Source organism: Astatotilapia calliptera, chromosome 23, assembly GCF_964374335.1.
Source record: "Astatotilapia calliptera chromosome 23, fAstCal68.1, whole genome shotgun sequence".
NCBI lineage: Eukaryota > Metazoa > Chordata > Actinopteri > Cichliformes > Cichlidae > Astatotilapia > Astatotilapia calliptera.
The window spans coordinates 30312676-30336680 of record NC_137443.1 but is presented as its reverse complement, the minus strand read 5'-3'; the positions used below and the strand labels follow the sequence as shown (position 1 = coordinate 30336680).

The following is a 24005-nucleotide window of genomic DNA, read 5'->3' as shown; positions in this document are numbered from 1 at the left end:
TTTAGGTGAAAAGATAGGACATTAAAAACATAACATTTCTATTCATGCAGATTAAAAGTGCAGGAGCTGTGTTAGTCTTTTCTTTTAGTTGGAACAGACAGGAACAGAATCTATTCTGCGCAGGATGAGGATAGATATATTAAGAAATGGCCACAATGTCAGGTTTCTGTAAGTAATTTCTATTGTACATCATTTCTTTGCTAGTTTTCCCTCCTTTGTGTCACCCATGTTTAGTGTGCAACACCTTAGCCTTCCTTGATTCCTAGTTTGTTTAATTGCTTGAGTTCTGCTTTTTTTTTTTTAAATCCAGTACCATATTTTTTTATCTGTTTATATAGACACTGTGTTTTGCCTGCGTGCCGCTCCACCTGTCTCCCTGTGCATGACCACTACCTCATTGTGGGTTAAATATTTGGATTATTGGACTATAAATCCGTTCTCCTGCTGTTGCCTCCAAGATTGTTCTAGAACTGGGTGGCAATAAGCAGTGTCCATCTTTGTTCTCCTTGATATTAAGCTCACTGCAATAAATGCTTCTGCGTAAGACCTCTGAATATATTTCCTGCACAAATAAACCTTGACTCTAAAAACTTCCTGACATCACTGCCATATTAAACCTAGCCGACTCTAGACTCTAGCAATTTAATAGACAGCAACTTATTTTATTTTCAGGTAAGTTGCCACATCACTTGACTGCATCACTTGTCCTTGGATATGTTTTTGATGTGACTCAAGGTGTTTTGGTTGTATTAGTGATTCTCACTTAAAACATCAAGGCAAAATTCAGAACAGTTTGACTCACTACAAACACACTTCCACCCTCAGATTCTTCTATCAGTTTATGATCGAGCTATGAAGACAGTGTATTCTACATAAGGTACGTCTCAAATATCCGTTAAGAACACAAACATGTTCACAGTGTGTTTTCTTGCGTGTGCCTGAGTGTGTGTTGTGCTGAATTGTAAGAGTCACAAACTCTTCTAAAACCTACTGTTTCCTGCAAGACGACATTTTTGGTCAGCTTTTTGCTCACTACTTTTTTCTTCCTTAGCTAGAGCAATTCAATCTGCACTAAAGATAATTAGACTGCACTATTGTGTATTAGCCCTCGCTACCGTAAATTAGGGAGTACTTCAGTTAAATTGTGAGGGGTATGGTAAATCAGCCAGCACTATTTGAGATTAGGCGAGGCTGAATAGGGGTTGGGAGTTGTAGTGGAATTTATCTTCCTGAGAATTGCAAATAAGGCTATTACCATTAGTAGAGAGGTAGAGGGTTACAAAGTAGTTGAATGGCTGGAGTTACTGGGAGAGCGGTTATTGAAAAGCTGCAGGGTCCCTGAGACGTCCACATGTTCTGGTCTTGAAATTGAGTTGCTAGCCTCATTAGCGCATTAGTGGCAGTTCTGCAGACTCACCTGCCTGGGCCAAAATGAACTCCTGGTATCGAACTCCAATGTTGTTTCTGGCCGTGCAGTTGTAGCGGCCAAAGTCTCTGTCGGACATAGGAGTCACCTGGACGCAGATAAACAATACAGTCGATCACAATTCATATTAAAACTAAAGATTTCACTTGGACTTTTCTGCTTTCGCTCCAACTGTGCTCGATATATAACTGTGCTTTATATACTAAACATGCACTGAATAATATGTGTTTTTGGTGTTCATAGGACTGATTTGAAACAGAATTATACTGATATGCTTTGGCATGACCTTAAAAACACCTTCCAGTGGGGCTGATTTGAGACAATTCTGCAAAAACGAGAGGATCAAAATCTTCCACAGCCTTATGAAAGACTTGAATGCTTCATTGCCGTTCTTGCTGACAAGATAACCAGTTATTAGGTTTGGGGGGTGATTACTTTTTCACACAGGTCCATGTAGATTTGGATAACAACTTTTTCTGTAATAAATGAAATCATCATTTAAAACTGAGTATGGGTGTCTAGTTTTCATGACTTCTTCAGTTAAAAGCATCCTTTATGACAAACTATTCACAATGACCACCACTGGGGTTTCGCTTACTTCCATTAAACTGGGATGCCAATAGAAACATCAAAATCTGAATTTTGTCAAATTTTTGAAAACTATATCAGTGTGAGTAAGTCTTCATAAAGAGCCATCAGAATTTATTTTCTTTTTAAACTCATTAAACTACAGGTCTGTCTTTCACTGTTGTTTTTATTGTTTATTTAATTGTTTTTTTCCCTCAAAGAAGAAAATTCAATTCATTACAAAAAACTCCATTTCTTTTGCACCTCTGTTTGATAAACCACACTGACAGAGTCATTATTAAACTTTCAAACACATTTTTTGTCTCGTGACCCTAAACCTAACCTGGCTGCCACCGGAGGACTTGAACTCACCTCCAGCACAGACTTGCCCTCGGCGCTGTGCACCCTCATGTTGGCGGTTCCCTCTGTGGAGATAGTGAAGCGCTCTCGCCTCCACAGCATGGTGGCAGGTGGGTTGGACATCACGTCGCAGCTGATGTTCACCGGATTTCCCTCCCATGAATAATAAACGGTGTGGTTGGTCAGGAACTTTGGTATATCTAAACAAAACAGAGTAACGTCACTTCTTGCACCCACCTCGTTTACATGGAAAAGGAGCTTTTTTTTAAAAAACTAAAACAAGACCTGAATTGCTAAAAGAGTAATTGCTGGTGTGTCTGGAATTTGTGGCAGCCAATTAAACACTCAAATCAAAGGTGGAGCTGTGCTGGATGATCAAAGATGTAAATAAATAAATAACTTGCTGAGGCTTCACCTTAAAGAGAAGACAGGGGGGAAAGCATTTAATTGCTGCTTCCTCAACTCCTTCGGCAGTGTAAAAAAAGAAAAACTTAATTGAAGCTACCTCACGCTATGGGTGGGGGTCTCCATTGCGATCGTGCCCCCCAAGAATAGGAATAAAGCATGCAAACAGAAGCTCATTGGCGCCGGCAAATAGAAAGGGCAGTAATGGACGACTGCGGCGGCGAGCTGTTGTGCGGATTTCTTTCGGCCTGGTCGGCCCCGCTCAGTCGGAGAGGCATTATGGTTGTTTTATGCTCGCTTGCAGGATTCCATTAAAGAGATTGATGCCTGGCTCTCTGTCACAGCCGAGGACGTGTTATCCCCCTGCAGCCTGCAGTGACTTAGTAAATGAGTTCATTAGTTCGGTGGCAACGGCTGGCTCAGCCCCTCCACACTCAGACTCACAGCCTGTGTCTCTGTGCAGAGCGCGGGCGCGAGTTGTCAGCTGTGGCTCCAGCAAAACAAGTTTGCAGTGTAATGACAGCAACTTTGCTTCACGGTTAGAGAGTGGGTGCATGAATTTGGGATTGTTTTTTTGCTACAAGTTTTTCCTAAAATGTCAACTTTTCAGGAACCGTGCAAAACAAAATTTTGAGGGGAATCCATGAACTCAAAAAGTCACCTCAGTATGAAAAGGAGAAAATTGGTTTTCGTGTGACAACGCAGATATGGTCTTCATTTTTCCCTCGCTGTCTCTTTGGATATATTTGTTTGCCTGGCCTAGCTCTTTGTTGTTCCTCTGAGCTTCAAGGTGGAATCAATTGCTACCCAAAGAAAAAGGAAAAAAAAAACTCCACTGAGCCTCGCTACTAATGAACCTAATCATTCTGAGGCCAAAATGGAGATCTTTGCTTCAGAGCTCATTAAGCAGGGGAGAGCCCGCCCCAAATAACCCCAAACAACCAGCACTGAGGAATGGATGCACTCGTTGGGAAGTAGCAGAGCTGTCAGCAGGAGAAAAAAAGAAAGGCGATGCATGATATCCTCTCACTAATTAACCCTTCTGGAGGCAATGTGCGTGGTGGGTGACTTGTTTATAATGATATAATGCATTTCAGAGAGGGAAAAAAAGATGAAATAGCCAGACTACAAAAAGAATTATTAGAACTGAGCGTGAGTGAACTTTTGAACTCTGCTTAAATGTGTTTATGTGTCCCATTTCCACAGCAAGGACCGCAAAGAGCCGATAGAAAGGCAGAAAGGAGAAGCTTGTAAGAGGCTGTAACAGGTGACCAGGGCTCTGCAAAAACAACACTCCTCTGCATTTTACCCACAGGCAATGTTAGGCAACTTGTTGTTTGAATATCTCCAGTTCTTGGAAGCCTGCTGTGGAGTGCATGTGCACTCTAACAAAAAGTGCGTGCATGGCGTTTAATGGGCGCGCTTACATTCAATGTCCAGGAACATGCTCTTCTGATGACCTCCGATCCTGCTGAGCGCCTCGCAGTCAAATCGACCCAAGTCGGAGAGCCTCACGCCGCTGATGGTCAGCACCGACTTGCCGTGACGCCCACGAACTTCAAACCTCCCATCCTGGCTCTGAGGACACAAACACAACAATAATTTTAAACTCAAATCCAAATGTAACAGACAGCTTAAATGGCAGAAGTTTCAAGTAGTAAAGACAGCATATGTACTAGTAATCCCAATAAGCCTATAGCTTAAGCTTCAAACTGTTCTAAATGCTTCATTTCAGACAGTTTTCTTTCTACTCTTGGATCTGTATAATGTCATAAAGTAGGATATCTTTTTATGTGGTCATTTCAGACACACACGTCTGGCTGAGATCACAGAAATCATAACATGCTGATCAAACCTTCTGTTTGGGAGTGACGACGTGTCAAAAGAGAGTTCAGTTCAAGCAAAACAGAGAATGGAAATAAAACCAAACGCCCCAAAGGAAAAATACAGCAGGTCGTCTTTTCACTCTCTGACTTTTTCCCAAACAAGACACGGATTGCCTACTTGGTCTCTTCTTACTGACAACAATAAAACCTGTACTGGAGACACACACTGGGTCTCAAGTTATTGGACGTTAACTGGAAAACTGCCACCGCTTCAATATACTACCCACTATACTACAAGTTAATCCTTGTCTTAAATATGTACAAGGTCCTCAATATGCTATACTCATTGTCCAGAAATATTGAATTTTATTCAACATAGTAAAACTTGAAAAAAAAATGTAAAAAAGTAAAATAAACTGTAGAAACACCTTTCAACTGTTATGAGTATCGAGACTGCATAGTTTGTCCACCAGAGGGCACTCTGGACAACTTTTCTGATGGAAACATGTTTGAAAGGCTGTAAACCAGGGGTGTCCAACTCCAGTCTTCGAGAGCTGCTGTCCTGCAGCTTTTGGATGCCTTCCTACTGCAACACAGCTGAATCAAATGATTGGATTACCTCTTCAAGTTTGCCATCAAGTTTGGCAAAGGCCTGATAACAAGCCATTCAATTGATTCAGGTGTGTCGGAACAAGAATGTCTCTAGACTTGGATGAACAAATAATGGCAAACAAGTACACAAATTAAATACACATAGCAAGTGTTAGGGAAATGTTATTTATGTTTCATGTATCTGGAAGAAGAAAATATCCTTGAGTATCACAATATTGGAATTTAAATCAGCAAATATAAGTACCGGTATTGAAAAACTTAGTCAGAATTTACTCAACTGTCTACCACAATAGCATAATTTAAAGTTAAATGTACTTCATTTTATGATAAAGTTTGTAATAAATAAACTCAGAAAAAATATAAATATAAAATATAATTACAAATGGTCAATTAAGACTATTTGCACACATCTCTTAAATGATCGAGAGAACACATTTTTTTTGTTTTGACCCATACATCACACGGTTACATGAAAGCTGTTTATATCAACATCTGAACATCAAGTCCACCTCCAAAGCTGCATGGCGACCTGTTGCTCGCTACACCAAATCACACACCAATAGGAAACAAACATGGATATGAAACCAATATCAAATATTAACCACCTCACTACTATCAGTGTTGGGGAGTAACGGAATACATGTACTGCCGTTACGTATTTAAAATACAAAATATGAGTAACTGTATTCCGTTACAGTTACCGTTTAAAAAGGTGGTATTCAGAATACAGTTACTTTGTTGAAATAAATGGATTACACTGCGGTACTTTCCTGTTTCATTTTGTCGCGGGTCAGGACTGTTTGGGTTTTGTTTGACAGCTACGTTCTGTTGTTCCAGGCGGCAGCGTTACGGTTGCCATGGTTACAGGGCGACGCTCTCTCTCTCTCTCTGAGACTGTGTGTTTCCTGGGTGAGAGAGCGCCTTTTCGTTGTTGTTGTGCTAAGCTAACAGGCAGAATGCTACAAGCATAGCTCTAAAGAATGTAGCATCATGGGCAGTGTAGTCCGTGTTGCAGGGAGAATGGACTGCCATACACGTTATGGGTCTGTGAGCGCGAGGAGCGAGAAAAAGGGGAGTGGAAAGGTACGAGTTGTCATCGAGGAAAAACGGGAGCTGGAAGCATGTAAATATAATAATAACCACTGCAGCCAAGAAGAGAGCCTGACGAGCCCAGTTGTAAGTAAGCTATTAAGACTCGACTGTACACCGTGTTCGTGTTTTCCTCCGAAAACAATAAGTTCCGTTGGAGCAGCCTTTCAACGCCTCTCTCTGTCTCTCGCAAGAAAAGTTGACCCACACAACAAAGTAAAGCTATTTTTCGGCTACAAGCCGACAGGGACCCCGCCGTATTAGTCAGAGGTCCCTTTACTACAGTTCGGAGTCGCTGACCTTCAGTAATAGTAATAAATCACACAGCAATAGTACATTCACGTTGTTGTAAAAAGCATGATAATATATTAAGTAATCCAAAGTATTCAGAATACGTTACTGTCATTGAGTAACGTAACGGAATACGTTACAGAATACATTTTGGGGCATGTATTCTGTATTCTGTAATGGAATACATTTTAAAAGTAACCTTCCCAACACTGACTACTATACACTGTTGGGATCATTAAAGATGAATAATGATATGAGTCTATGAGTCTATAAGACTGGCTCTATTCTATATTTAGAAAAATACAGCATAGATTCAGAATTTAAACAAGAATGGATAAACTATATATCACAATATGTGGTAAACAAGTATACCTTAATATTAATTAGTTAAAATAAAAATGAAAACTTACATCAATTATAGTCATCGGCACTAATTTAGTGGTTTGAATTAGTTTGAGGCAGCACATAAAAAATAAACAGAAGTGAGCATATGAAAAAAATATAAATGCAAACAAGAATTCAAGCCTAATAAAATCAACTTTTTAAAAATCCCATAAGTATTTATTTGCTGACCAGACTTAAAAGAAAACAGTATTATGCCGTTAAAATACAGAAGATGCTTCAGAATATCAGTTAGTTTTAACAAACAGCCTTCATAAAGAAAATATTCGCAAAGAGGCAAAATATGTGCCGCTTTCTGAGGGATTTGTTGGTTGCAAAAAGAACCCAGATCTCTTTGTTTCACTCTGATGATCTTAGAGAAGATTTTAACAATGCTGTTCAGACTGTTGCGAGGCTGTGAACCCAGCTGATAGAAGAAAAACTCAAAAGAGTCAACGCTGCAGTGTCATCAGAAAATGTAATCAAGACTCTGTTCTCCTGAGTGCTTCTGCATCCTTCAGTGTATGTAATAAAAAAGTAAGCAGTATTAGATGTATCCTTGCATACACAGAGAGCCTGTGGACAATCCTACGGGGTCAGAGAGACGGTCATTTGCTTCCTGCTGTAATGGTTTTAGATGTTGTTCTTTAATGTTTTATTGTTTTTATTGGCTCGCTCTAATCTGGCCAGGGGGAAAAAGTTGAAAATTAGCCATTCTGCCAGCACTTGTAGCTTTACAGTAACGCTGAATAATGTGCATTTTTAAAATACAATTTAAAACATATACAGTCTTTCCTAGCGAGTTGAAACTCAGGTGATGGAATAAAGCCAGAAATGAAGGTCAGCTTCTAGCTGTGAGCTCTGTTTGAAACTTCCAGACAGAACGGGGATGCTAAATCTGGAGAAGATAATAGGTCCAACCGTGAATATGATACTATTTTTCATTCATGGTTATGTAAAACTGGAGAAATGACAAAGCAGAATCCAGGAAGGCTTTGGGTCTGTCGCCAACTAATTTAGAGAAAGTTGTTGGTCCAACTTTGTTCTTGCCACCGAGTGGCGACCCCTTGATCCATTTTGACACCTCCCTTTGCAGGCAATCGTCACTTGTCACAAAGAGTCAGGGTTAATGCAATAAACTGTCGATTTATTACAAGGTCATTACATCTGTATGAAGACAGATGGTATCAATTTGAAGCAACGGGTCAATTACGGCAGACGAGGCTATCATTCCAGTAATCGACATTCCCCCGTAATGAGAAAAAACACCTCAGGAGCATCCCCGCTGCAGACATGATACGGCCATAAGCCTTCAGACTGTTGCCATCAGATAACCTCCGTGACCCCAGAGAAACTACTTTTCAGTGATGCTGCCTATGGATGCAGAGTTGACACAATAGAGACCCGCAGCAGAGGATTTGAAGGTCACAGACAATAGGCAGAAGAACCGTTTCAAACATTGTTACCTTCCATCTCCGTTTCGGCTGATTTCGAAGATAATTTATCTCCTGTTGACACAGAGAAAGACTCTATATCTTTGTGTTATGTGAAATGATATATCATCGCAACGTTAACACTTGCACAGGAAACACAAGTTTGATTCATTATTGCTACTTCATGTCATGAAGTTTGCTGACATTTATTTGCACATAAGGTATCGCCATGAATAGGAAACACAGCTTTAGTTGAGCTCTTATTATTCATAGAGGCTTGGTGTGCTGGAGGGTATTTTTAATGCAAGTACCCGCCACACCACATATGACACATTATGATAGCGATCTCTCCCAGCCTCTTGAAGCCTCCGTGCACAAAAAAGACACAGCAGCAGCAGATTATGATTGAGCTATCACTGCTAAGTAACACTGAAATGGCACACTGAAATAGACTCACATAATCACCAGTGCTATGGGTTGTGTAGCTGCTTGTAGCAAGACAACAAAGGGATCATGATCAGGGACATGTCTGAGGGGTGAAAGATTGGTCAACAAATGCACTGACACATTTAAGGAAGCTTGGGATTGAGGTGAATGTTAACCAACCCAAAGTCATGATACCACTCCAAACTTTCATGCATCATTGCCAACTAATTAGTCAATTAATAGTAAAAACTAGAAGAGATGGTTTTTGGCTCCAGGCTTGATTTAAAACGGGGTTCCAGTTAGTAATGAAGATGTGTTACTAATAAAGGAATTATTAGAATTTGTGAAAAAAAGGAGCGGGAAATCTGAGGCTGAAAGTCAAATTGAGTTTCTATTAAATCTGTTTAGTAGATGTTTATGCCACAGGGCTTTGCAGGCTTTTGTAGCGATAACTGGAGGATAAAAAAATAATAATCCTGTGGCCATACAGAACTATGACGTTCTGTGTTTTGACAGTTTGTGTTTTCAGTTAGTTATCTTCAGGTACTTAGCCACAGCTCAGTTGACACAAATTAAGGCTATATATGCAACACATTTTGATATTGACCGACATAATCTTACTTACTTGCAGCAGCACAACAGAGCGATGACATAGAGGATTGTGATCAGGGACACATTTAAGGGGGAGTTTTAAAATGTCGGGCTAAAAAAATAGAACACTATTAGCTTAACTACAGCAGTTTAATTTCTGATTATTCCGTTTATACATTTAAGTCCACAAGATTTTGTACAATTACACTTTTACAAACAAGAGTTTTACAAACAAGCTTATGATGTTCCCCCCTCTGGACACACAGCGAGGATGTCAGGAGCAGTGTTGGGTAAGTTACTTTAAATTAGTAACTTAGTTACATTACTAGTTACTTCTATCAAAAGTAACTCAGTTACTTCAAGTTACTCGTTACTTTCAGAGTAACTAGTTACTAGGGAAAGTAACTTTGGTTTTACTCAGAATTCTCTTGTTAATGTGTTGCTTCCATAACTGGATACCCAGCCAGACTGCCAGTCTTCTAGCTTGCTTACTTGCCACAAGTGCACTGTGCCACCTACCAATAGAAAGGAAAAAATAATGTGCACATTTCCACGAGAGAAATCCCACACCTGATTCTATCCTAGCCTGCTTTTTACATCCAACACAAAAACTGCAGTCGTGGTGCTTTCGATTGTACTCAGAACTCGGAAATTCTGCCGTCTGAATAGGAAGATGTAGGTAACACCAGACTGCAGATGAGCTGCATACAGAGCTGGACTGGGACAAAAAAAATCGTCCCAGGCATTTTGACTAGAGACCGGCCCACCATTATAGGAAAAATCATAAAGCCTTTGAATGAAAATAAACACTGTTGTGACAGTGATGTACACTGTTCTGATGGTATATATGTATCAATCTATCCATTGTTTGTTGCAAGACTCAGATAATTAATTTTTTTTAAAGTGAGACATTTTAAATGAGAATAAGAAAGTATTTCCTTGTGCCCCCCTTTCCCTTTTAATTCCCTACATGGACCCCTGGCAACACTGCTAGACCTGCCCCTGCACAGTTACCAGCTGTCAGCTACTTAGGAAGCACGCAGTACGAAAAAGTCAGCATAACGAAAATAAACTCCACCTAAACTTGGTTCATATCTGACCCAGATGGACTGCAGGTTATAACTTCTTACCTGAAGTTCAGTTCACCTGACACTCTCGGAGCAGCGGCCGCTTCGGGTCTCTCCTCCTGCCTCCCTTTTCCTTCATCCACCTGCTGGCCTCCACCACTTGCTAATGTTATTGAATCTGTGGAAGCTCCGCGATAGCCACCACACGAAGTAACGATTAACGCATTCCCGGTTTTGGCATAATAACTAGTTACCGTGCTCGTTACCACAATAATAACAACGTAGTTACTGTAACGCGTTACTTAATAACGCGTTAGTCCCAACACTGGTCAGGAGTCACTGCAGCCACTGCTGTTTTTATTCCACCTACTGGCAACCATGTGAACCTCACCAGTCTTATTTTTCTAACAGTACATGTCTTCAGCATTACCAGTGAATAACTGTGGAACAACCTTTGACGATTACTAATACTTTAATACTTTGAACTCCTTTGTAGACAATGACTGCCTAAAGTCTATAACTCATGGACATCCCAATGCGATGGTGTACAAAACTGACAAATAGACAAAACTTTTAAAAAAAGTGTTATTATCAAAAAACACAGGGATCTGAATGCATATCACACATATATGTAAAAAGCACACTTCAAGTTCATATGTAATGCTAAAGTAATTTCTAGGAGAAGGTGAGCCGTAGCCCCAGGCTATATCTACAGTAAATGACAGCTGAGCGTAGTCAGAATTTTTCTAATGGGACACAATAATATTTGACAACTTCTGTGATGAGGTGGCCCGCCATTTCTACTTACAGCACTTTTTCAAATGAGAAAAAAATATACTTTTTCGCCCTGCACACATAGCCCTAAATTGCATTACTGTTTCATCATGTGATTTTTTTGGCAAAATTATTTGTACAGCCCCCTGGATGGTCACATAAGAAATAATAAGCCTAAACATAATACTTCCACATATAGCTTTAGTTTAACCCTTGTGTGGTGTTCGTATTTTTGTTACTCAGCCAGTGTTCATGGGTCTGGTGGACCCGTTAGAGTTTTGGCTTTCCAAATTAACACTATCAAATAATTTTATGTTAAATTACTCAACAGATGTTTACTTCATCCCAATTACAAGACATATGAACAGCAAACATGGTTAATTTTTTCCCTTTACCTTTGTTAGATCACATTTATGAATTAATGTGCTTCTCGTTTTTCTTTTATATAAAATGTTATAAATAAATCAGTTATAATCAAGTGGAGTGAGTGGAAAGACACAACACATTTACACGTGAAAAAATAATTAATTGTTTAATTTTTCTTTTGAAAAAAACTGAACACGGGTCTCACAGACCCGAACACCATACAAGGGTTAACATAGCACACAAACCCAAGGCTCATGGGTGAGTTTGAGTTTGAGCCTTTCATCCACCAAAACCTCTTCTTCATGTGGACTTTGTTGATCTATGTGACTTACAGGTCTAGCTGCGCTTTAGTACTCCGCCTCACCACCCGTATATTACATTTGTAGCCATAGAAACTAGAAAAAGGGAGGTTTAGTTTAAATATGTTCCTTTTTTTGAGGCCATCACCCTTCTTCTGTTTTATGTCTGCATTGCTAAAATCTTGCATTTTTCTATATTCCAATCTACTTGCATGTTTGCATACTGAGTGTGTATTTGTGTGTACCTTCTGCACACCTTCATAGATTTCCCCAGTAAATCAATGCACATCCTGCCCCTTCTACTGCCCTCCTGTCACAACGCCCCCCCCCCCCCCCCCCCCCCCCATCTCCCCACCTCAGGTAATACTCATTATGTGTCTAAGCCCCTTAAGCCTCGGCCCTGAAGCCCCCTCTTCTGAATCACACACTCTTTATGTTGTCGCTCGCAGACTGCTTGGGCATTATCCTGTTTAGAATGGCTTATCTTTGCTCTTATCATCGCAATACTATCAACCAATGAGGTGAAGCGGCGTTTAAAGGCTTGGATCTGGTCTCTTTGTGCTGCCACTGCAGACTTTGCTTGTTTGCCTCGCCAGCTGAGGTCAATGGGATTGAGAGTGTGTGTGTTGAATAGGAATGCTGAGGGGGAAGGAGAGGAAATCTTCGAGGAGAGAGCTTCTGAGTCAGGAAATTACTTGCTAACACCGCCGCCTCCCCGCAATCCATCCACCCGCCCCCCCATCTCTGCCAACTGACAGGGTCTGTGTCTAGAGACGAACTCAGCCCCCAAAGCACAGCCTGTTTGATATGCAGCTCAGTCGGACGGCGAGGCGAGCGGCCAGAAGCAAACACAGCAGCGACATGCACGCCCATGAACTGCACATACGTGTTGCTGCAACGGCACACTCACTGCAGGTACTCTGCGCACACGAGCAGCAAACAACATAAAGACATATATTATAAGTAAAAAGAAAGAAGGGAGTTTAAAAGGATGGGGGAGATGACTAACGAACAAACGGGTAGGCATGAGCAGGCATAAAAGGGGCAGACACATATGAAATCCTGTCTATAACTGATCCATAATTTCACAATAAAAACCAGGCATGTCATGTGCCACATCAAAACACATGAAGCTATATCTGAAATGCAATCTCTCAAATGGAATTCTGGAGCGTGTTCCAGTGTTATTTCAGTCCAATTGTTGGAGAGTTTTCAGATATTAAAAATGTCAGCTGTAAATGTCAGCGAGGCTGGAAACACAGCTAGTCTAATTCTGGCAAGTGCAGCTAATTCTAACAGTTGGGTGCTGGGGCTGAACATGGGGGTCTTCATATTTGCACAACTATAATGATTACTGCATCACCTCAACCTCAAGACAACAACAAAATGACATTTAATAATGGCTTCTTGGTTGAAGGAAATGGAGGCCAACGAGGGGTTTCACATGGGATGCGACAGGAAATGATTTGCTAGACACTGCTATTATCTATTTTTGGGTGTTGCAGTGACTGAGGGCCTGTACTGTCAGGCAAGAGACTTCAGGCTTAACCCTGATGTCTTACTGGCCAACAGTGGTTCATTTCTTTCTGAGTACAGTGCCTCTGTAACTTGAGAGACTGGAGAAGTTATCTTTGAGATAACATGTTAACTGACTGATCAATTGTCTTTGAAAATAGCTTCAAAATTCCTTGAAGAGAGTAAGAGGCTTTTTAGTTTTTAGAGACCAAAACCTTTTGGCTTTCTCTGACAAGCGTCAGTGAGGGAAAATGTCTCAGAAAGGGTGGAACGTTTGTGCTTGATGCCACCAATTTCAGAGCAACTCCATTGTTATTTAGGGCCTATTACAGCAATACGGATTTGAGACACAGACTCATTGGCACTAAGGCCTTCTGCCTGTTGACCCTGCAAGATTTGAAAGAAGGGCTGCTGAAGGAATTCTACCGTATTGCTAAAAAGTCTTGAGTCACCCTTTATTTCTTCATATTTTGCTTGGAAAAATCGGAAAGAGGTGCATGGATTTATTGAAACATTGGGAAAAATATATGGAAATACAGTGTATGAGGCAAAAACAGAGTTTGTACAAGTCTACAATCTTAAAAGTCAATATTTGGTGTGACTGGCTTTATTCTTTAACACAGCCTAGACTCTTTAAAGTTGAAATGTATTCATCACACATTGCTTTGAAACTGACACACGCTTACAGATGTTCCAGAAATCAGTTGCTAAGGTAACCTACCAATATAATTACTACAAGGTCATATGTTAATCAACAGTACTCATTATTCTCACTGGTAGTTTCTTCAGCCTCTCACTCGGGAGTTGAGAAAATTTATGTCAAGTGCAACCTACTTTCTACAGTATCGGGTCACCATATTGCTTCCAGTGTGTACGCAGCTTTAGAAAAGCTTTCTTGTCATTTCTTCAGGAAAGTAGTCTTCAGGAATAGTTCTCCAGGCTTCTTGAAGGACATTCAAAGCTCTTCTTTGGATGTTTCTGCCTTTTGTTCTGTTCTCTTTCAAGATGATCCCACACTGCTTCACTAATGTTGAGGTTGAGGATCTGGGGAGGCCAATCCATGACTGACAGTGTTCTACTGTCTGTTCTTCCATCCGGGTATGTTTTTACAGCATTGGCGGTGTGTTTGGGATCATTGTCATGCTGAAAAGTAAAGCTGTTTTCCAGACACTTTCTAGATGGCATTGTATGGTGGATTATGGTGGATTCTCAGCTTATAATTCCATCAATTTTGACAAGATTTCCAACACCACTGGCTGAAACGGAGGCCTAAACCATGACTGTGCCTGGGACTTTGTTTTTCTTCCATATATCTGTTTTTTTAAGGACACACTGCAAACCATGCTATGTTTTTGGCTAGTAGCTCTTTGGAAATCAAGTTTTTAGTATTTTCCATTGTATGACAGGCTGACCATAACGAAGATACAATTTAATTTTTTTTTATCTTGTCTATTATGTGCAGGCATAAGACTGGTTCAATCCATGAGCTAAGTGCCTGTGTGTGTTTGAATGATTCGTAGGCCGGTGTTAAGTGGCTTAACCCCAAAAAGTTTTTTTCCAGGTATAAGAAGTGGACTAAAAACGCCTGAAAAAGCAGCAAATGTCTAAATCTTTGAAAGGCCATCGAAAAGCCTAAGAGAACTAGTGCTCAAGACCCCCTAAAAGAAAGAAAGAAAAAACACTCAAAAAACCCACCAAAAAACAAGAATGTATGGCTCCTTCGAAGCAAAATATAATGAAATGGGCGGTCGTTCAAGACTTTAGCGCAGAACTATACTTTTATCGGTTTACTTTACCGGTTCGAGCCCCGGCTTGGACAGTCTCGGTCGTTGTGTCCTTGGGCAAGACACTTCACCTGTTGCCTACTGGTGGTGGTCAGAGGGCCCGGTGGCGCCAGTGTCCGGCAGCCTCGCCTCTGTCAGTGCGCCCCAGGGTGGCTGTGGCTACAATGTAGCTGCCGTCACCAGTGTGTGAATGTGTGTGTGAATGGGTGGATGACTGGATATGTAAAGCGCTTTGGGGTCCTTAGGGACTAGTAAAGCGCTATATAAATACAGGCCATTTATACTTTTTTTATTTTCTTCAAAGATTGCTGAAAGAATAAGAATATATCTGTCGTATACATCCATAAAGTTAATAAAATGTGCCCAGAGATGACTACTGTTGGGACAATCACATTGAACTAAAAATAACATTGAACTGAAGTGAGTATAAACAATGAGCATAGTTTGAAGAGTGAAGTCGCTCAGGAAGTGCTTTAAACCTGCATTCTTTCTAAAGACAAGCCAGAGGTGACTCTTCTGGTTCCAGGAAAGGCATGCAACGGTACAAAAACTGCTACTTCCCTCTCTTGTTTTATGCCCTCCATAAAAAATTTCTTCAAGGCTTTATGTTATCAGTCAATAGTTTCAAGTAATTTTTAACCAAGCAATATGTTTACTTTGTAAATGACAATTGCATGTAAAAATACTTTTGAAAAACTAGTTGTTACTGTATGAGTGCCATGCATTCTCTTGCAAAAGAGCAAGATAGCAAAAAAGAGTCCACCCATCCATTTTCTTCCACTTATCCAATTTGGGGTTACAGTAGGGCTGGAACTACTCCCAGGTGTCACAGGGTAAGAGCAGTGGATACCCTAGATAGGTCACCAATTTGTTGCAGGGCTAACACAAAGAAACAGACAAGCATTCACAAACCTACGCCCGATTTAGAATATCTTTGGACTCAGACACGGGCCCCACACAGAAAGGCCCCGGCCAGCTGGTGGATTCAAACTCAGGAATGGCTTGTTCTGGGGCAGTGGTGCTAACCACCACACCACTAGGCGAGGTCAAAGTGGCATTTATTACATGCTAACACACATGGATTTGGAATACATACAGCTCTAATTGCAGTGTGGTGTACTAACTGCCCCCTCAATGATTGGGGGTAGTGAGTTACTTTGGTAAGCCTGTCAAACTAGACAGCTTTTCTTTTTCTTCAGCAACTGTGTTACTTTCAGTCTTTGTTACACGTGCCTCATTATGTGGTTTGCACTTCTTGTGAGAGAACTGCAGCTTTATACCTGTCTGCTTTCTTTTTTTAAATTTCAAAAACCTGGGTTTACTTGCCAGGTTATTAATCACAATGGTGTGACCGCTTCACTGCAGTCTTTCGGCACAGAGAAGTCAGGAAACAATTGGTTGGAGTCTTCTTATTTCAAGGTTTAGCTGTGAAATCAACAGTTGAATCACAGCAAATATGTCAATCTTTTCAGAAGTCATCTACACAAAAGCACGGAGTTAATGACACTTGCTCTCTAGCCTTGGATATTCTGAATGACTACAACAGCAGACAGTAACTTTGATCAGAAGCAAAACAATACCCGAGGTGTCACAGAATGCTCTGCCTCGATTCATAATTAAATTCCAGGAACTGCATCCCATTATGCACTCATACCCTGGGTCAGGGTGTTAGCCTGACAAAGAATGAAAAGGACGGAAGCAACACTATGTAGTACGTAACATTACATGTAGGACTTTCCGAAGCTTAACAACTCTAAACGGGAGACACGTGTGTGGCGGCTGGATTTGCAGATTGGAGAGCAAATTGAGAGAGGAACATCCTGCTTTAAACCTAAATGACTGCTGCCATCTATCACGCCTCGCACTGCACGACTCATGTTTGTCTTTGCGTATGTTTAGGTGTGTTGGTTTGCACTGCGCATTTCCATAATTGCATTTGCTGTGGGAAGAGAAGCACTTACTCTCATTTTCGGCTGTGATTTATCAACCCGAGCGATTCGAGCCAATGCACACACTCATTTATCTCTGCGATGACCTTTTTCCCCAGCAAAAGGAACGGCTGCCATCTTTGTTTTTTTGGGGTTTTTTTCTTCCTCTTTTTTAAGCTGCTTCTTACCCCTTGCCATGGAAGCGAGTATGGTTTTGACATTGATGGCATGCCATTCAGGAATAATTACTATTTCAAGAAAAGGCTTCTTTCAGTTTGTCACTTGTGTGGCTGTTATTATGGAGAAAGTGAATAATGGATGCTGGGAGAAACAAGTAAAAATAGAAGCTTTGTGTCGCTTCGGTTAAACTGGATTGAATATAATGTCAGCGAGTCTGAGGGAGGTACTGAAGACAGAAAGAAAGTACAAACTAAAAGATTTGACCTGAAAACTTCAAGGTCCTGGCTTCCAAAATAACCAAAATAAAAGTGTTTACTGATTTCCCTTGAAATAATAATGTGAGTACAAGGTGAATGTGCATTTGTTGTTTGAGGGTCGCTCTCTTTGAGGCTTCACAGAGCGTGAAAATAAAATCTTGTCAAAAGGAAAAGATCCGGATCAATCACTCTGTAATGTACAGCAGTGGCACCAATGAATGGCTGTAATTGCAACATTTCATATAAGGCAGATGGGAATGCTTTAATTTTAACGGTGCAACATATACGAGTAATTAGCCGTTACTGTCTGCTGTTGCTTTTTTGTAGTCCGCGGCAATAAGAACCAAGACTTGGTTTTTGTTCATATATATAAAAAATAAAGTGACATTTTAATGGTCACCATGACAACAAAAGCTGGTATTTTCTCTGTAGCTCCAATTAAGCGACTCCATGACCTCGTGGGGTTTGACGGAGAATTTTAGGACACCTTTCCTTCATTAAAAAAAAAACAAAACTCATTAGTGAAACTCCTTAGAGTTGACATTTGGCAAATCCGTGGCTCTCACTAGAGAGAAATTGTAGTCATTTCATAGCCAAAGATGCATTTCAAACCACAAGAACACACAGCCACGAATATAGATTTGTGGATTCAAATGACACGTTTGTTTCTTCTCCTCATCTTCTTCTTCGGTCGTGGGTGAACTCAGTGAAGTGTGGTGCTGCGTTTTGCTGCACAGTGACTGCAGTGTTTTGATTCACACCACTGACTGACTTTCTCCCATAGCAACAGTGCCCGAGGCTCACTGGTAGAGCCATCTGCCGCGCCACAATGAGAGACAAAATGTGACTTCTTCGAAACAAAGCTATAATGAAATTGAATGAAGCGATGCTTCCATAAAACCAGCAGCGCCTCCGTCTTCACCCCTCTGTGCATTACCAGTACGTGCACTGTTTTATTTGGCCCAGGACACACAATCTGTGGTTGACTCTCTAATGATTGGATTCTTTTAAGTCAGTTTTTGTACCTGTGATTATAATCAAAATACAATTTAAGTAGCTCCCATCCATATACATATGAATACTGTCAAATCTGTGTCTCATCTGTAATGTAGAGTGATCAGTTGTGACAATAAACTCAGGCATGTGACATAAGAATCGAATAAGATCAGTTGTGGAAATTGCCTTAACACATATCACCCACCTAAAAATTGTAGCAGAACAAGTAACAATAGCAGTGACACTCCCCGATGACTGTGGTCTCTCAGAAGACTATCCAGGTAGATCCTGAGCTGAAAACCTAAGGGTGTTTTTCCCTCCTCATTCCAGCAACACAACAAACACAGTAAACTAGACAAAAGACTCACACGGATGAACTTTCCACAGGATTCACCTTTACAGAAACACATAGGCCAGGGATGTCAAACTCATCCACTTTAACTGATAAAACTGCCCAGACATTTCTGTCATTTAATGGTTTATCTATTACTGAACTACTTTCGTGTGGTATGAATGGCAGTGTCTGTATCAATAGGCAAAGCTGTAAAACTTATGAAAATACAGTTAGGAGTTTAAAATCTGTGCACTTCTTCACATTTTCCAAAGCCTTCCAGTCGGCCAGATCGGAGTCTTTGCCGGCCTTATTCTGGGCCCTGGGCCTTATGTTTGACACCCCTGACATAGGCCTTACCTAAACACCCACAAAAGCAAGAGGTGCCAGACACACCCAGACGTCACATGAGCCTGTTAAGCAGCACTAAGGGGACTTGCACAGTATTAGGCAGGTGTTTTAATGTTTTGGCATATGGCTGTAAATGCATTATGCAACCCCAGTAAATTTCCCATAAATCCTTCCTGCCTAAGTCATATCCTTTGAGCACGACACTCATGCCGTAATTCCAGCCTATGCTGTACGATGATGAACACAAACACACACGCACAGCCAGATGGGCTTTCTGGCAGCTTCTACCTTGTCTCCGTCCACGAAGGTCTGACCGTCGCTGGCTCTTCTCCAGGAAATGTCAGGCAGAGGCTCGCCCTCAGCCACGCAGGAGATCATGGCAGCGCTGCCCTCTACGGCTGTCACGTTTTTCAGCTGGGTGATATGGGGCTGGACTGGAGATCACAGAGGACAAGCGGGGGAGAGAAGGTAAATAAGAGAAAAAAAGTGAGTAGAGGAGAACAGATTTGAAGGCCAGAAGAAAAGGTGTGAGTAAGGAAGGAGAAGTGAATAAAAGGATGAGCAGGAGAGAAACTGTCAAAGATCTAACTCATAAAGTGAGTTAGAAGATGAAGGCTATACCATGGGGTTTAAACACCAAGCTGATGCATGACTTTGGTACTGACAGAGTAGGCCAAGATAATTTATACAGTGCAGTCATACTCTACAGGTTTGATATAGTGAGAAAGCATGGCCTCTGGCCTATTTTGCACACACTCATTGGACTAGATGAGAAAACTGACTTTGCTAAAGTTTGAAAGAACAAATCAACTGATCCACGTTTTTTATTTTAAATGAATACAGATTTCTGTCTGGAAGGATGCCTCTCCAGCACCGTGTGATTTGCTTTTGGCACAGAGTGAGCACCGCGATAAGTGCTGAAAAGCGTGCCGTTGGGGGCTGGTCCCTGCTTGCCTCCCCCTGATAAGATGCTCTAAGCAAGCCCTGAAACCTGATGCATGTCAAGGGCATAGAGCATGTCACATGAATCATGGATTACTTCTTTTTCCCCCCCACACACACTGCACTTACGTTGTTAACAGGGTGCTTGCAAAGTAGCATGGCATAAAATCCGAAAGGCAAAGGGAAGTGAACAGGAAATAGTGACTACTGTACTGAAGGCTTTTAACACCACCCGGGGGGAAGTGTTTGGCAATTTCACATGGCTTCAACCTCGAGGTGAAGGAGCCATCTTGAGGGATTTTGGGAGCTTGTCAAAACATGGGGGTCACAAAAACATACACACAGGCAACCAGGCAAATATTCCTCTGCCTACAAGGACTTTTAGTAAGTGACCAAACTGCGTAGGCACAAATAACCAACAAAGATGGTTAGACAAAATTAGCCTGAATCTCAACTTTAATAAAAAAAAAGGTTTACAGTAACAATAAACTCACTAAAAACATTCACGAAAATGGCTCGATTTAACTTACTGTATTCATGAGAAATTCACAAGTTTTGTTATTGGATGGTAGATGAGACATGGTTTAAAGGTTTAGGATGATATCACTGCAACAGCCCTTTAAAAAGGTTCTTGGTTTGAAACAACCCTTCTGGAAGTAATAAAAAAATCATTAAAACTACAATCATAGGTGGGAAATGTACACAGATGCTTCACACAGAGAAAAAGTTGAAGTACTGATTCAACTTCTTTACTCAAGTCAAAGTGAAAAAGTTCTGGCTCTGAATGAATGTACTTACAGCGTCAAAGTAAAAAGCAGCTCTTTGAAGGACTTTTCAAGCAGCTATTTTTGTGTAACTGACCTTCGTTTCCTGTCATGATGTCACAAACTGTACTTTTCTCTGTCATAGACGGGTTTGCTTTGCACTCGTTTTCCCCGAATATGTTATTTTGCCTCTTTCATCTCTGTCTCAGATCCCTTCCCTTCATTTAGGTTCAAATCAGTTTGATATCGAGAAGGCGCGCAGTGACAGGAAATAACAATAGCAGCCCTCACATATCTTGAAGCAAAAGTAATAAGGCTCCTTTGAAAATGTACAAATGTTGGGAGTGAGAGTAAGAAAAAGCTTACTTTCTCACTGTGTCAGAAAAACAAAGGGTTCTAGTAAGTTGTAGATACTTGGGGATACCTAGGGATTAGCGAATGGTCAGCTGCACCAACAAAGAAAACAGCCAATAAACAAGAAAAGGGGGTTTGTCAGATTACTGTATTTGGAGATAAAATAGTAAGATATAGTTTGAGCAATTTAATCAGGTATGTGCAGAGGTTAATGTGGGCTGGATAATCTAGCTGTACTCTAACTGTACTGAGAGAATTAATAAGCAACGCAATCTTACATGCATTGAAGCAGGTTAATGCATGTCATTCTTGAATGAGTTAATCTTTCATGTGCTGCAACAAGGCATTGCTTCTAGTGACAGTGTGGAGTTAGTGCACAGTGGTGAGAAAATAATGACATCACACAGCCCCGTTACACCCTCCAAGGTTCAAGGTTCAAGGTTCTTCAAGGTTCTTTATTATTTGTCACATGTATAGTTATACAAGTATAACACACAGTGAAATGTAGCCTGACACGCTCCTCGACATGTGCAAAAATTGGGGGGGGGGGGGGGGGGGGGTAGAGGAAGAACATTATATATATATATGCGCACATATAGTATATACACTGGGTGAATGTGCAGTAGTAGCAGCAAGCAGGTGAATTCTGTACATTAATATGAATAGATATCTGACTATTTTACAGGATAGACAATATAAACATATTTAAAATTAAAGGAATTGAAATGTACATTGTGCCTTGGTTTAGTGTCTGGAAGAGTCCTGTCTCAGTCAATTATAGATGATGTGAGAGGGCGGGTGTGTGTGTTTAGGGCACGGATGGCTTGGGGATAGAAGCTCCTCTTGTCACGGCGGGGTGCGCCGATGTGTGTGGAAACAGGACCCAAAAGCAGATGATGACGAGGAATTGTAATGATTAACAGAAAGGTGAACCTTTAATGCGATGACGGCAGGGAAATGAACCAAGAGACCAAAAACAAACAGGCAAAACACTAAGAAACAAAATACTAAATGGTACTGAGACCAAAACCTAAACTATGACTGTGGTGGAAAAATAATAAACAAAGACCATGACTAAGACTAATAATACATAACAGATGAAAACTAGAACTATGACTGAGGTGAGGTAAACAGGCTAAGACCATGACTAAAACTGTGACCCTGGTGAGATAAACAGACGAACCGACAATGGCATGAAGAAAACAAAAGGCTTAAATACAGACATGAGGTGATCAGGGGAAGTGGGGACACATGGGGGAACAGCTGACAGACATAAACCTAATGACAGGACCAGGAGAGAAAGCTAAATACAATGAACAAAGAACACATGACATTGTCAAAATAAAACAGGAAATACTAACAACTAAACATGGCAACACAACTCAACAGACCCCAACACGTGATGAATAAATACCAAACCCCAAAACATAGAAAACCCAGGAACAATAACCAATAACTGCCTAAACTAAAGGCAAAATAGGAAATAACACAAACTAATAACATATCAAAAAATACAAAGAAAACTCAGAGTGCTGGGTCGGAGACCCAGCCTGTGACACCTCTTGAGTCTCTCTGTCCTTGCCCGGAAGATGCGGAACCTTCTACCAGATTGCAGAAGTTGGAACAGTTTGTTGCCAGGATGGGACGGGTCCTTCAGTATCTGCGCTGCTCTAGTCCGGCATCTCCTGGTGTAGGTGTCCTGAAGCGGGGGGAGAGCAATCCTGCAGCAGCGTTCTGCTGTACGGATCACTCTCTGGAGAGCTTTTTGGTCCTTCACACAGCTGTTCCCGAACCACGATGTCATGTTCTGTGTGAGGATGCTCTCCACAGCGCCTGTATAGAAAATCCTGAGGATCTTTGGAGAGACCCTGAACTTCTTCAGTTGTCGTAGGTGATACAGGCGCTGCCTAGCCTTTTTGGTCTGGACCTGAATGTGGGCAGCCCATGTCAGGTCTGAGGAGATGTGGACACCAAGATACTTGAAGGACTGCACCCTCTCCACTGGAGCTCCATTGATGATAATGGGCTTGTAGTCTCTGTGCTGACCCCTTCTGAAGTCCACCACCAGCTCCTTGGTCTTGCTGACGTTCAGCTGGAGGTGGTTGTCCTGGCACCACGATGCCAGATTCTTCACTTCATCCATGTAGGCCGCCTCATCGTTGTTGGAGATGGCACCCAACACCACTGTGTCGTCAGCAAACTTCACAATGGTGTTGGAGCCATGGGTGGCCACACAGTCTGAAGTGTAGAGGGAGTAGAGCAGTGGCGAGAGGACACATCCCTGATGTGCTCCTGTGTTGATGGTGATGCTGTTGGAGAAGCACCTGCCCACCCTCACCACCTGAGTTCTGCCAGTGAGGAAGTCCAACACCCATGCACACAGACGGCTGTTAAGTCCCAGATCCCTCAGCTTTGTGAACAGTCTGCAGGGCACTATTGTGTTAAACGCTGAACTGTAATCAACAAACAGCATTCGCACATAGTTACCCTGTTTCTTGTCCACGTGGCTGAGAGTGGTGTGTAGGACGTGGGCGATGGCATCCTCTGTGGATCTGTTGGATCTGTAGGCGAACTGCAGCGGATCTGTGGTGTCTGGGATGGAGGAGGAGATGATGTTTTTCAGCAGCCTCTCAAACACCTTCATTACTACCGAGGTCAGTGCAACTGGCCGGTAATCGTTCAGGGATGAG

General features: G+C 41.4%; 1 protein-coding gene across 3 annotated transcripts in view; it reads right to left on the bottom strand.

Annotated features, from left to right (window-relative positions):
* ncam2a (neural cell adhesion molecule 2a) overlaps positions 1-24005 on the bottom strand; it is a 442781-nt gene that overhangs the window by 62807 nt on the left and 355969 nt on the right. For all 3 annotated transcript variants that reach the window (XM_080297694.1, XM_080297695.1, XM_026160119.2), the window contains 4 exons: positions 19544-19689; positions 4186-4336; positions 2366-2553; positions 1418-1514 (listed from right to left, as the gene is read on the bottom strand). In XM_080297694.1, the coding sequence (XP_080153820.1) occupies positions 1418-1514; positions 2366-2553; positions 4186-4336; positions 19544-19689 (582 nt within the window). The remainder of the gene's footprint in view (positions 1-1417; positions 1515-2365; positions 2554-4185; positions 4337-19543; positions 19690-24005) is intronic.